The following is a 13,745-nucleotide window of genomic DNA, read 5'->3' on the forward strand; positions in this document are numbered from 1 at the left end:
CAAATGTCAAGCGGGTATTCTCCTCTCTGTGCGTATCCGCGGACGACCTCGTCCCATCAACATGCTCAATGTCTATGCACCTTACAAAAACAGATCCCCTTTCTGGGACTCCCTCCTTCACTCGGGCATCCTTGACATCCGCTCTCTTATTATAGCTGGGGATCTAAACTTCACTCTTAGTTTACAGGAATGTTGGGGTCATTGCACATCCATGGACAAATTAGCTGTTAAAATGCGCGCAGAGCTTCTCATCAGGGATTTGATTGACATCTCCCCATGCCCTATGGCACCCACTTGGGACAATGGCAGGGTGGGCAATGCATACATTGCAAAGCGTATCGATCGCTTTATTCTATCCTCCTCCATCATTGCGGACTGGGGCATGCCTGTTGCCAAAACCGGAGACGCGGCCACCTCCGATCACAAGCCAATTACATTAACATGGGTTGAAGTTTTACAGAGGAAAGGATACTCTTTTAAGTTTAATTCAGCTCACCTTCAAGATCAGTCTTCGATGTTTTTGTCAAATCTGTCTGGCGCAATATCATTCTCACTGAGGATGCCTCCTTCCTCACCTTCCGTGAAAAGATGGACATTCTCAGGAAGAATGTTAAATCCTGGCAAATCAATAAAAAAGCCGTCGACTCTCGGGCTCTCACCCGCATCAAGAGTGATTTAAATATCCTCACTTCCTCCATCCAATCACAGGGTCTCTCCTTCGACAAGAAGATCCTCCTCTGGTCCCTCGAAAGAGAGAAACAAGCTTTGCTCCTTAAAGACGAGGCTGCATGGAGATTGAAGAGTCGTGCCCTCTGGCTCAAACAAGGCGATCGTAATACTAAGTTTTTTCATTCCTTTGCCAGCATGCGGAGATTAAGGAACTCTATTTGGAGCATTCAGGACTCGATGGGGAATATTCTCCACTCTCAACATGATATATCTGCTGCTGCTACTTCTTTCTTCAGGAACCAATACAAGAGACAGCACAATGATATCTTCGATATGATGTGGGCGGTCAATCATATCCCGACAATGTTTGATGCAGACGCTAATGATCTTTTTCTCAGGCCTATAACAGATGGTGAACTCTCCAGCATCATTAAGGGTTTTAAGAAAGACAAGAGCCCGGGGCCCGATGGCATACCAATTGAATTTTACAATCACTTTTATGATATCCTTAAGGATGACCTTCTTAACATGGTTAATGCCACCTGCCAAGCCGGGAATATTAACAGTTCTCTATCGGCCACCTTCATCGCTTTAATTCCTAAGAAAGAGAATCCTTCCACCTTTGGGGAATTCAGGCCTATTGCCCTCTGTAATGCACTTTACAAAATCATTTCAAAGATCATTGCTGAGCGTTTGAAAAAAACCCTCAGCACCTACATTTCTCCTCAGCAACATGCGTTTTTGAAGGATCGCCTCATTCTCGACGCCGTTGCCCTTGCCCAAGAGGGCCTATTCGCCATCTCCTCCAAAAATCTTGATGCGGCTGCCCTCAAGATTGATCTATCAAAGGCTTTCGATTGCGTCAGCTGGAGCTTCATCCAAGTCCTTCTTGCCAAAATCGGACTCTCGCCGCGTGCCTGCAGCTGGATTATGTCATGTGTCCAATCAGTTCACTACTCTGTCATCATCAACGGAATTCCTTCTACCTTCTTTCAAGCTGAAAGAGGTCTCCGCCAGGGATGTCCACTGTCCCCTCTACTCTTTATATTGGTTATGAACTCTCTCAGTTCGCATATCAATCTTGCTGTCTCACAGGGGAGGTGCAAGCCGGTTATGATTTGTAAGGATATCTCTCTCTCTCACAATTTTTTTGTTGATGACATACTAATCTTTGCTATGCTATGTAAGTCCTCCTGGGCATGCTTGTTCATAATCCTTCAGAAATTCAAAGCTGCTACCGGCCTCTGCATTAACAATGACAAAACAATGCTCTACCACAACAACTCCAATCTGGCCATCGCTCTGTGGGTAGCGACACGTTTTGGCATTAACCTGGCTCTCCTCTCGGATGGTCTCCCTTATCTTGGTTTCCGGCTCAAGGTAAAAAACAACAAATTCGCTGACTGGATATGGCTCATCGACAGGTTCTATAACAAGATCTCCCGATGGGAACACAGGCTCCTATCCTTGGCTGGTCGCTTCGTCCTCGTTCAGGCGGTCCTTTCCCAATTAGCTGTATATTGGGGTCATCTTTATGTTCTCCCTGCAAAAGTACACAAAATCATTCAGTCTACATCTGCTAACTTCCTCTGGGGAGGTCATTCCTATCATTCTAAACTCCACCTTGTGAGAATGGATCTTATTTCCGCTCCCAAAAAATTTGGAGGTTGGGGCCTAATCAACATGCGACGTTTTGGCAATGCGCTCATCGCCAAATCCATGCACAGAGCTTTTTTCGGGAACAGCCCTTGGTCTGCACTAATCAAACAAAAATATTTGAAGAATCGCAGCTTAATCTATTGGCAAAGGAGATCCACTCTTGGGATTTGTCATGGTTCTCCTATCTGGTGTAGCTTCCGGAAGAATCAGCGTCTCCTCCTTAGTTTCCTCAAATGGACTTTTTTTTCTGGTTCCTCTATCTACATTACCCTTGACCCCACCCTTTACAATCTGGAATCAGATATCCCTCCATCGCTTCTCACTTTCTTCCACTCAAGAGGCATCTTCACCTGGTCCATGCTCATTGACACATGGTCCTCCCTATCTCCCATCTGGAAAACGGTTCACCAGCTACAGATACCTGATCCCCTCCGCCCCCTATGGTCCACCGCCACCCAACTTTTCACTCGTCTAAACATCCTCCAACTGGGCTCACACGACTCCCTCATATGCTCCACGGACTCATCTACCCGCCCCATCACGGTCAAGCGCCTCTACTCCGCCCTATCTCACAGGCTGCCCCCACCTTCCCTCTTTCCACTCAAGCTTTGGAAAGCAGATTGCCCCCTCAAATCCACTCTGTTTGGTTGGCTTCTTTTTCACGACAGGAATTTAGTTTGGGATGTCCTTCAACATAGGGGCTGGCATGGCCCAAGCTGGTGCTGCCTTTGTCGATCACAGCTGGAAACAAATATCCACTTGTTCTTCCATTGTCCCGTCTCCTCTGCTATCTGGTCTGATCTATCCAAGAGCTATGGTTTTCCTGTCATCTTTTTTCCCTCGATCAATGAGGCTTTTTCTTGGTGGTCCTCTCAGCAGCCCTTCTGGCACGCCATCTTCCTCCTCTCTCTCTGGCACATCTGGAAATGGCGCTGCTGCCACGTTTTTCAGGATCTACGATCTCCCCCTGAGACCATCATCTCCTCCATTATCGGCTCTCTGCCTCCTGAATAGTTCTTTACTTCAGACAGCCATTCTCTGCCGGCTCATGCATCCATTATAAGGTTTCAGGCACATGCTTGCCTCACCACGCATATTGGTATCACCGCATGTTTATCCAGCTTCGTCATTTTGTTTTATTTGATGTTCTATATCATGATCGTGTATATCCATCAACACTATATTTTCAACCTGTTATTTTCACAATAGCTACTACATGATGGAACCGACATCTGACCGATGGTCGATTCAATCTTCCTTGTAATCATCTACTGTTTTATATGAACTCTATATAATATATACTGATTTTTCTTCTGGAAAAAAAAAAAAGGAATTTAAACAAATTTAATAATTTTTGGAAATTGAAAGATATATTAGATTTAAAATTAGAAATCCCACAAATTTAATAATTTTTTGAAATTAAAAATAGATTGAATTTAAGATTAGAAATCTATCATAGATTTTGGAGTTGGAGGGAGATGGGGTGGTTTTTTAAAATATTAAATTGAGTTGTAAATTTTTTACATTATTTAAATATCAAAATAAAAAATAAAATAAAATGTATTAGTAATTTATTATAAGTTTTTTTAAAATTAATTTTTTATTGTACCTTATCCAATTTGATAATGAATCAATTCTACTATAAAAAAAATAATTCAAACGCTGATATAATAACAAAAATATATATATATATATATATATATATATATATATATATATAATTATAATTATAATGAAATAAATATATATGTTATTGCGGTGAATATCGCGTGCATTGATATTTTTGGTTTTCCTTTTGTCATAAACAAAAGTCAAAGGGATCCTAAATATAATATAAGATAATTGTGGAGATTTCAATTTCAGTTCATTTCTTATTATTAACCGTTAGTTGGATATTGTCTTATCCTCGGTCCCACGAGTCATGTTGGGAATCTGCGATGGGTCCTTTACACTTCATCAATTTTGTCAACCCCACCGGAACGTGCATTGCGACTACGTTAGCGAGCGATAGTATGATATCCTCAATAATTTCATCTATAACTACCGTTCCCTACGCCCTCCGGATGTGCACAATACGCATCTATCCACCTTCTCCTTTCACTTATCCATAATTTCTGCTGGAGAGCAGAGACTAATTCCAGCTTTCTCCATTTCTATTTCTCTCCCCAATCAAAACCATGGAGTCTAGCGGACATCTTAATGGAGGCTCTGGTTGTGTTGGCAATCTGAGCAACCTTGGAGATCGACGGTAATCATAACATGAGAAAAATTCACTCTAACCTTCTACCTTCTGTTTTTTTCTTTCAATTTGGTAGGATTAATTTTCTGAAACTATGTATTTGTTGAATTGAATGGTGCATGCAGATTGGAGGGGAAGGTTGCAATAGTAACGGGTGGGGCGGCGGGCATAGGAGAAGCCATTGTTCGGCTGTTCGCAAAGCACGGAGCGAAAGTCATAATCGCAGACATTGCAGAGAAAGGTGGCAGAAAGCTTGAGGAATCCCTTTCTCCCGCTGTGGCAACTTACGTGCACTGCGATGTGAGCAAAGAAGAAGATGTGAGCGCGGCAGTGGATGTGGCCATGGATAAGTATGGCCAACTGGACATTATGTATAACAACGCTGGAACTAACGACAGCGTTTTGGTGAAAAGCGTGGCAGAGTATGATATGGAGCAATTCGATCGAGTGATGAATGTAAACGTGAAAGGAGTGATGCACGGCATTAAGCACGCCGCCCGCGTGATGATCCCGCGGAAGAAGGGGTGCATCATCTCTACAACCAGCGTGGCGGGTATTTTTGGAGGAGGTGCTCCTTACTCCTACACTGCATCGAAGCATGCAATCCTTGGATTGACTAAAAATGGAGCAGCTGAGCTTGGCAAATATGGGATCAGAGTGAACACTGTGTCCCCTTATGGCGTGGCCACGGCACTTGCACTTCAGTATTTCAAACAAGGGGATGCCTCCTCAATTTCTGAAGGCGATAAAGCTGCGATGGAGGGCTTCTGCAACAGTATTGCCAACTTACAGGGACACACCCTTAAAGCAGAGGATATTGCGGAAGCCGGTCTCTACTTGGCCAGCGATGAGTCTAAGTATGTTAGCGGGCATAACCTCGTCGTTGATGGCGGATTCACAGTAGTGAATCACTCGTGGGGCCTTTACAAATAATTAGACTTCGTATATGTGATTTATATATATTACTTCTCTCAGTGCTGGATTAGAGTCTAGAGCTCTAGTCGTATGATAATGTTAGCATTTGCTTTTATATTTTATTTTGGCAATCTCTGTAATCCATTTCCCTCGCTTCCATTTCATGTCGGTCAAAATTATTTTGTTGGATCTGTGAATATGCCCATGGCATCTGTGTGTGCCATTTCAAAGGGCAGTATGTGTGTACCATTTCAAAGGGCAGTATGGATAGTCGTTCCAATTACTTAATATTTAATGTTATCAGCTTCCTATATGTATAGTTGTTACAATTATTTAATATTTAATGTTATCTGCTTCATATTTGTGTTACATACCATTATTTTCACAAAATAATTGTAACAATATTAAGTAAAATGGTTATAATTAAATTTTATTACTTTTAACCAAAGGAAATGGTTATAATGGACTGGATTACAGCTATAATAAATTGAACTTAGAATCAGAACAAATATTATTAATTAGTTAATTAATTATTTAATTTGTTGGATTTATTTAATTTAAATCTATACATAACTAACTAAATAAATCCGCTGATAATGAATTTAAATTAAAGACCTTAAATTTAATAAATCATTTAAATTCTTTAATTTAAAATTAAATAAACTTATATTATTATGGGATAAATAAATGTTTATTACCTAAATAATCAATTAATTAAATTAATTAGTTAACTTATCTACCAATATTATTTATATAAATATATATCTAACCAAATATGTCTTATCCTCTTTTAATTTTAATAAAATAAATTTATAATAATACTGTTATATGGGATAAGCTAGGATAAAAATTTATTGATTAAGTATTTAATTATTTTATATGTTTTTAATGATCCTATTTTTAGTTGATTTAATTATGTTTTTTAATAATATCTATATTTATTAAGTTGAATAAGTTATTAAGCTAGGATAAGATAAAAGTTATTGATTAATTATTTAATTATTTTATATGTTTTTTAATGATATCTATTTTTAGTTGATTTAATTATGTTTTTTTAGTTATTTCTATTTTTATTAGGATGAATAAGTTATTAAGTCAATTATAAAAATAAATAAGGAATTATGAGAATAAATAAGAAATCAACATATTTATATCTATTAATTATTTTTAAGAAAAAAATTAAGTAAATTATATATGCTTATAAATTTTGTAGTTATGTTTATAAATAAACATATTTATTTATATATTATGTTTAAACAAATTTATTTAACAAGTAAATTAATTAAAAATCTAAACTAACCTAATAAAAAAAAGTAAGGAAGTTTTATTATCCTCTTCTTATGATAAATAAAATAAAAATATGAATAATATGAATAAAAAAAGGTAAGAGTAAATAAAAAATGAAAATCAATAAAACAACCATAAATAAGGTGAATTCAAATAATCCGAAATACCCAGGAATAAAACCAAAAAAGAAACCAATCAGAACGAAAAAGGGAGAAAAAGGGGGTTCCGCTAAGAAGAAAAGACAGGGATTGCTAATCATTCATTTTGAGATTGTTTGGCCTCCTTTCAATTTAGAGGACTTAAGTTGCATTGACAAAATGTTGAAGAGGATAACATATTTGGTCTTTTCGTGAGGCAGGAAACCATCTTAGGAGGTAACAAACATAAAACAGTTTTTATTGTTTTTAAATATGGAATAAATAGTTTTTGAAAAATTTAATGGAATAAATGTCCAAATGCATTTGATGCATAAAAAATTATGGGATTTAGTAGAGAAGCTATGAGAAGAAGGGGTTTGAAGGGCAGAAATGGGAGGATAAAGTTAAGTCTATTTTAGGACTTTCTCAATTATATTTACAGATTTATCTCATAGAATTAGAAAAATCTTTACAAAAATATGGAAACAACTACGTAAGATATTTGGGAAAAAACTGTGAATGCAAAATTATTTTTCAAATTACAATTATTCCAAATTAAAATGAGTGTCAGGGTATCTTTGTCACACATATAAATGATCTAAAATCACTCATATTGCAGTTGGAGGAAATTGGCACTAAAATGGAAGAAGAAGATGTGTTATCTTAGGATATTTCTACACATAGGAAATAGTTAAGTATAACTTGGTCTAGTGTAGAGTTCAGTAAAGTGTGTTTCTTTACTATGTACTTTTGTAACTTACACTTGATCCATGGGTTAGCACCCGATTGGTTCATGATCTCTATTTAAATAGCATGGAGGTTCATTTGTAAGGTGACCATTCATGAGAGAGGCTTATGTAAATTTTCCTTCTTATACATTAATAAATTGCCTAAAGTGGTGGGGTTGGCTCAAGTCGGACCCTTTCCCTCTTTGAGGATTTTAACCACATCAAGAATACTAGTATATTGATATGTTCTATTTGTGAGCGGTGTCCTTTGGTGTTATATCTAAAGAACTTACCATGTAAATTCCTACATTCTAAGGCTATCTTATTAAACATTTTATCTTCAAATTATGATAATGTTATTTTCACCTTAAGTGAATTTTCCTCTCAATCACTAGATGAAATAACTAGAAACACTCTTAACAGAAGAAAAGAAGATAAACACAAGTGACTCAGAGGACAACCCACACGCTGAAATGGAATTATTCTCTAAGGGAAACATTAATACAAATAGGAACGTATTCTCCAAGGGAAACATTAATACAAATAGGAAATCAGTTGAATGTTTTTACTACATGAGAAATGGGCATACAATGTTCAATTGCAAAACCCATGCCAAATATCTTTTAAATAGAAAATTAAAAGAATCAACTAATATACCAATTTAAGAAGACTTACCATATGTCAACCTTAAGGACTTCTGAGATTGTGACAATGACGATGAGTTCGATGTAGAACCTCTCATACCTTTCTAAATGTCTACTAGTCATGTATGTTTCAACTATGTATGATTTTTGTTTTGTAAAAAGTGAAGAACTAATTAATGAACAATGTAACATAGTCTAAATCGATGGTTCTTGGAGCTCAGAAACCCTTAAACATAGCATTGATTTGAATGTGTCTACACATGGTTACAGTGTGTGGTTCTTGGAGGATGTGATGACCCAAGAACAATGGGTACTAGTTATGGTATGAGATCCTTGTGTATTAAACATATCATTTTGTAAGATTGACTACTAGAGACATTGAGTGTTCAAACAATTTTCCTAGATAACTCGTAAACACAATGCACCAAATGGGAGCTTGTCAATAGATGGCTAAGTATCGAGACAACGTTTTTGGCACGATGTACAAAAGTAAGTATGTTAAGAAGTATCAGTCTTATAAATATGTTAATGATGGTCAAAGGCACTTGGATCTAAAATGGGTCCAGTGGTAAGCTCGAAGTTGTGGTGAAGAAATAGCATAGTCTAGGAGACTCCAAAGTGGGTGTAAATGTTAATGATGACTAGATCAAACAAATATATGTGTTGAATTTGTGATTCTTGGACCTAGAATTAGCACTTATAGTAAAATATTGGTAGATTGGGTTTATTTGTTGATTGGGTTGTTGAGATATTTTCTCAACAAACAATCTCTTAGTTTAGAATCTGTTAGGTGTCATAAGCATTATATATGTCTAATGTATTTTGATTTGAAGTGTAATTATATAGGAATAATTTTTGCTTGTTAAATTATGGTTTCTTTCTAATATGAAGACGACTTAAATATTATAGTTTTCTTTAATCATCCTACAACATAGCCCACAAATATACCCCGAGAATTTGGACCTAGAATTTCTTGGAACATAATGCTTCATTTTCATGGCCATGGTCAATTGAACTGCCCTTGAGGGCTCTTAAATATTATGTTGTTATATTATATGTAAAATTGTAATTTTTAAATTAATATTAATACAACGATAGAAATTGAAACCTGTAAATGTTAATAAGCATCAATCCATGATATCTCATGTTATCAAAATTTAAAAAAAAAATACAGTATATATATATATATACACACATTATAATTTTATTTTAAAATATTATTACTAGTTATTAAAAAATTAATATATGAGCTTAAACATGTATACATTTTAAAAAATGTGTAATAATAGTTTTACTCATCAAGTTTCACCTCCACTTTACCATGGAGATTTTTAACTTGTTATAGTGATAAGCATGTTTGTTATAGTGATAAGCATGCTTGTTTTGGATAGTACATAATTAATCTCCATTGAATATTCTAAAATATTCATAGTAATAAAAAAAATTAAAGGTTGAGATTTATATGAACAAGTGTCATACGAAGTGAGTTATGGCTTTTTTGGTATGTGGTATTGATAAGGCATGGTATTTTCCCATGTTATTGTAACAAAGCATATTTACACATTAAGAATATTTATAATAAAATGAGATAAATCTTCATGTTTATGAATTTTGTTCCATGTTTTTTTAAATGTATATATGTGTAGCTTATACATTAATTTTTTTTACAGTAAAGTTATAATTTAGTTAGTCTATATGATTTTTTATATTCATAAATGTGAGATGTCTCATGAAGTAAGTGTTTTGATACTTATTATGGATTGATGCATATTAGTATTTATAAATCATTTAATTTATACAATTGTGTTAGTAAATAGTCTTTATTACAATACTGTGGACCAATACTATGGCTTATTAATACCAAATGCCCAATATGATATTGTTGATATAACATTTTATTTAATCAATTAATTTGACATAAATCAATTAAAAGGGAACAACCAACTTGGAGATAAATCTTAACCTCACTCTAGAATTACTATTAATAATATTTTGACATAACTTGTGGAGGCTAAATCTCTACCATCCATCTAATAATTACTGATAATTGAACTAAAATTTTGGAAAGCCTATTATGAAATAAACACACCTATGAACATAATTATATTGTAATTTTTTTTTATATTGTATTTGTTGACACCTAATCCTCTGCGATTGGGTGAATTTGTGTAAATAGTTAAATTAGGAATGTGAACAGTCATCAGGAGATGAACTGAGCAGTCACATCCTTTGTATATAACAATAGCTACCTAATGAAATAAATCGAATCAGTTTTCTGCCAAACTGGAGTTACTCCTGGCCTGACATGGTATCAGAGCCAGCTCCCTATTTAGTCTTTATGTCTTTGTAACTCCTGATCTGCCCCATTTCTCTCCCTATAATTATGTCTGCCATATCTGCGTTCTGTCTGCCACACTTGTGCTGCCCTGACATAATCTATTTATGATTCAGCGCCCTCTTCAGTTGAATATGCTCAGACTCCATAAATGTTTCATATTCTCTGACCACTGACCATCTGTTTGAATGCGTTGAGTGCCGGCTTGACAACTATGACTGTGCATAAACGTTTCTGTCCATAACGCGCTGCCCCCACCTGTCTGTCAGTCGCACCATTATTGAACGCTGTTTTGACAAACGTAAACGTTGTGTCTCAAACATGAACGCTGCTCTTTTCATTCCACTAAAACGTTGTATACCATTGCTACCCTTTTGTCCATCAGTACAGGCCACCTTCGAACGTTTGCATGATTTATTTCTTCTTTGAAATTTAACACGTTTGCATAACATTGACCGATTCTTTGTTGAGCGGTTTCGAGGCTCGAGACTATCATAGTGCAGAGATTAATGGTGATAATTGACAAATGTTAATTGCGAATTTGGTAGCGGCCCTTCTTCCTCTATGACACGCATGAGCATCCATTCATAGAAAGGGCAAGAGCGGTCGCCGATAATGTATTGAGGAATCTGAGTGTCGTTCAGGAGCTCCGCCGCGTGCCCTTGGAGGAGCTTGCCAGTGGACTCCACGCGAGCATAGAGACGAGTGCGGGAAAGAATCAAGGTGGGCGTGCAGGAGGTTCTTGAGAATGATTTTCCTCTGGCTCATTAGCGCAATGAAGTTGCAGAAAGAGTAAGGGATGCCCTCGCTTCGCATATCCGTTTTGCTGGCCTCATTTTTTAAAGTGTCCTGCGAATTTATTGACCTGGCCTGACTTATTAAATTCAAATTCAAGTGATGGTCAATCCCTTGGTCGAATATGGTGGTTGATCTTAATATGCGTGTTGAGTGCAGTGTTGCAATAATGGGAATGCAACAGTCGTATTGCCTTTTCTCTGTATGTTGCCTCCTTCAAGTTTATTGAAGCGGTGCACTAGTATACATGTTGGTTTCTAAAGGTGGGCTCAAAGGTTTCAACGTGATATTGAATGGATAACCATTTACAGATTCAGATATTCGATGAGTCATTCCAAATCGGATCCCTGGTATCAACATTTTAACGTTGTCCCATTGGTAACAGTTGAATGCGGTATATGTTGAATGCCGTATATATTGATTGGCATATGGTATCGATTGGACAGCGCATTTTTTTTAGTATGTCTTTAAAAATGTCTTTAAAGTTGTCCCATATTTTTTAAACACTGTCCAGCACTTTAACACTGCCATATTTTTTACTGGCTTCAAGGTCTAGAGAATCAAAGGAATTTATGATATTTTCCTTTCAGTGAGCTTTGAAATTGTGATGTCGTTGCTGCTCCAACTTTGTAGAGCTCGCGGTTGATGCCGTTGCTGCTCCAACTTTGTAGAGCTCGCGGTGAATGATTGATTATTGACTGTGATATGAATTAAACAACCAAAATTGTTTCCCACAGAAATTTTTGAGTACAATTTCATTGTATATCAGCAGAAGTTTTTTTTTATCAGCAGAAGTATTTTTTTTTACAGAATTCATTCAATCATCTCTATGGTAGGAATAGTTCTCACTGGCAAGGAGAACTATCATGAATGGTCCCGGATGATAAAACACACCCTCATCTTCAATGAGTTGTGGAAAGGAGTGTGTGTCGGAGAAGGAGACAATGACCTAATACAGCCTACATCAGACAAAGAGCTCGTCATTTGGGAAAATAAGAATAGCAAAGCTTATGCATTAATCGCAGCATCTGTAAATGAAGTGGTGAGTCACCATATTTCATCATATTCAACTACCTTTGAAGCTTTACAAAAGCTGAAAGAACTCTATGACTCACATTCTGCACTTGAATTTGTTCAGCTCATGATTAAACTCTTCACTCTTGAACTAAAAAATAATGATCCTCTTGCTCTTGCATATGAAGTAAATTCTATAATGCATGATATCAAATCCACTAAGGTTGAGCTGGATATCCCTCTTATTGATTTTCTCAAGGCACTCTATCCTACCTACTCCAATTATCTTGAGTCTTTACAAGAAAATGGAAATCTTAAAGATATAACCTTTGACTCTCTTGTGAAAAAGTTTGCTGAAAGAGAGAAAGCCTTTGGAAAGAAGACAACCCCTGAATCTTCTAAAGAGACTGTGTGCCTTGCTCATAAATAAAAGCATCCTGCTCAAGATTCTACAAGAGGAAGAGGTGGACGAAGAGGAAGAGGAAGATATTTCAGAGGCAGGGGGGGCAAACATTCTCAAGGAGAAAAGGCAGACTTACACTGCATTCGCTGCAAAAGAAATGAATCACATGATGCTTCTACATGCAAGCTACCATGGGACAAAATTGAGCAGAAAAGAAACCAACAGAAAGGTAAAATTGATGATACAGACAAAGGTAAAGCACCTGAATCTGCTCACTATATTGAGGCACAATGTAACATTGGAGTAAATGAAGATTTGTTTAATGCTTCACTTGCTTCTTCAAAAAATGATTAGTTGCTTGATTTAGGAGAAACTTGTCACATGACTCATAGAAAAGATTTTTTTGAAGATTTCACTGATAATGTTGATGGAGTAGTATACTTTGCAGATCAGTCAAAAATCAAGCCATCAGGGCTTGGCACAATCAGGCTTAAACTGCCTGGTCTTCCAGAATTTCTTCTGGATCATGTTCTATATCTCCCACAGCTCAAAAGAAACTTGTTGTCCTTGGTCCACATCCACCAGCAAGGTCACTCCATTCATATGTTTGATGGCAAGCTTGAGGTAAGAAAAGCATCTGACCACTCACTTGTCATGAGGGGAATAGAAGAAGAAAGGCTTCTCGAACTGCAAGGAACCTCTGCTCATGCACAACATTTCTCATATATTTCTCATCATGAAGAAGGTACACTTCCATCAAGTTTATTATGGCATGCTAGATTTGGACATTTAAACTATGACAATCTCCGCTTATTGAAGAAAAATGGTGTTGTTGGTTTTCCTATAATTCCTAGAAAACTTAAGCAATGTGATGCTTGCATTCTAGGAAAGCATAGCAAACAGTCTTTCCATGATTCAAA

At 36.5% G+C, this 13,745-nt stretch overlaps 1 protein-coding gene across 1 annotated transcript; it reads left to right on the plus strand.

Annotated features, from left to right (window-relative positions):
• The first annotated feature begins 4,441 nt into the window (after nt 1–4,441).
• LOC149210172 (short-chain dehydrogenase reductase 2a-like) lies at nt 4,442–5,766 on the plus strand. The gene is made up of 2 exons (XM_089394367.1): nt 4,442–4,576; nt 4,693–5,766. Exons 1-2 carry the CDS (start codon nt 4,506–4,508, stop codon nt 5,498–5,500), a joined length of 879 nt encoding a protein of 292 aa, XP_089250493.1. The 5' UTR covers nt 4,442–4,505; the 3' UTR covers nt 5,501–5,766.
• Nucleotides 5,767–13,745: the final 7,979 nt, after the last annotated feature.

Source organism: Pinus tabuliformis, chromosome 1_2 (assembly GCF_031772625.1).
Source record: "Pinus tabuliformis cultivar Carrire ecotype Pingquan chromosome 1_2, CPIR1, whole genome shotgun sequence".
In the NCBI taxonomy this organism is placed as follows: Eukaryota; Viridiplantae; Streptophyta; class Pinopsida; order Pinales; family Pinaceae; genus Pinus; species Pinus tabuliformis.

Bases quoted from the DNA above. Each gene is read 5' to 3' on its own strand.
- LOC149210172 (XM_089394367.1), top strand. From the start codon at position 4,506: ATGGAGTCTAGCGGACATCTTAATGGAGGCTCTGGTTGTGTTGGCAAT. The intron at 4,577-4,692 runs GTAATCATAACA...TGGTGCATGCAG, and splicing joins AGCAACCTTGGAGATCGACG to ATTGGAGGGGAAGGTTGCAA.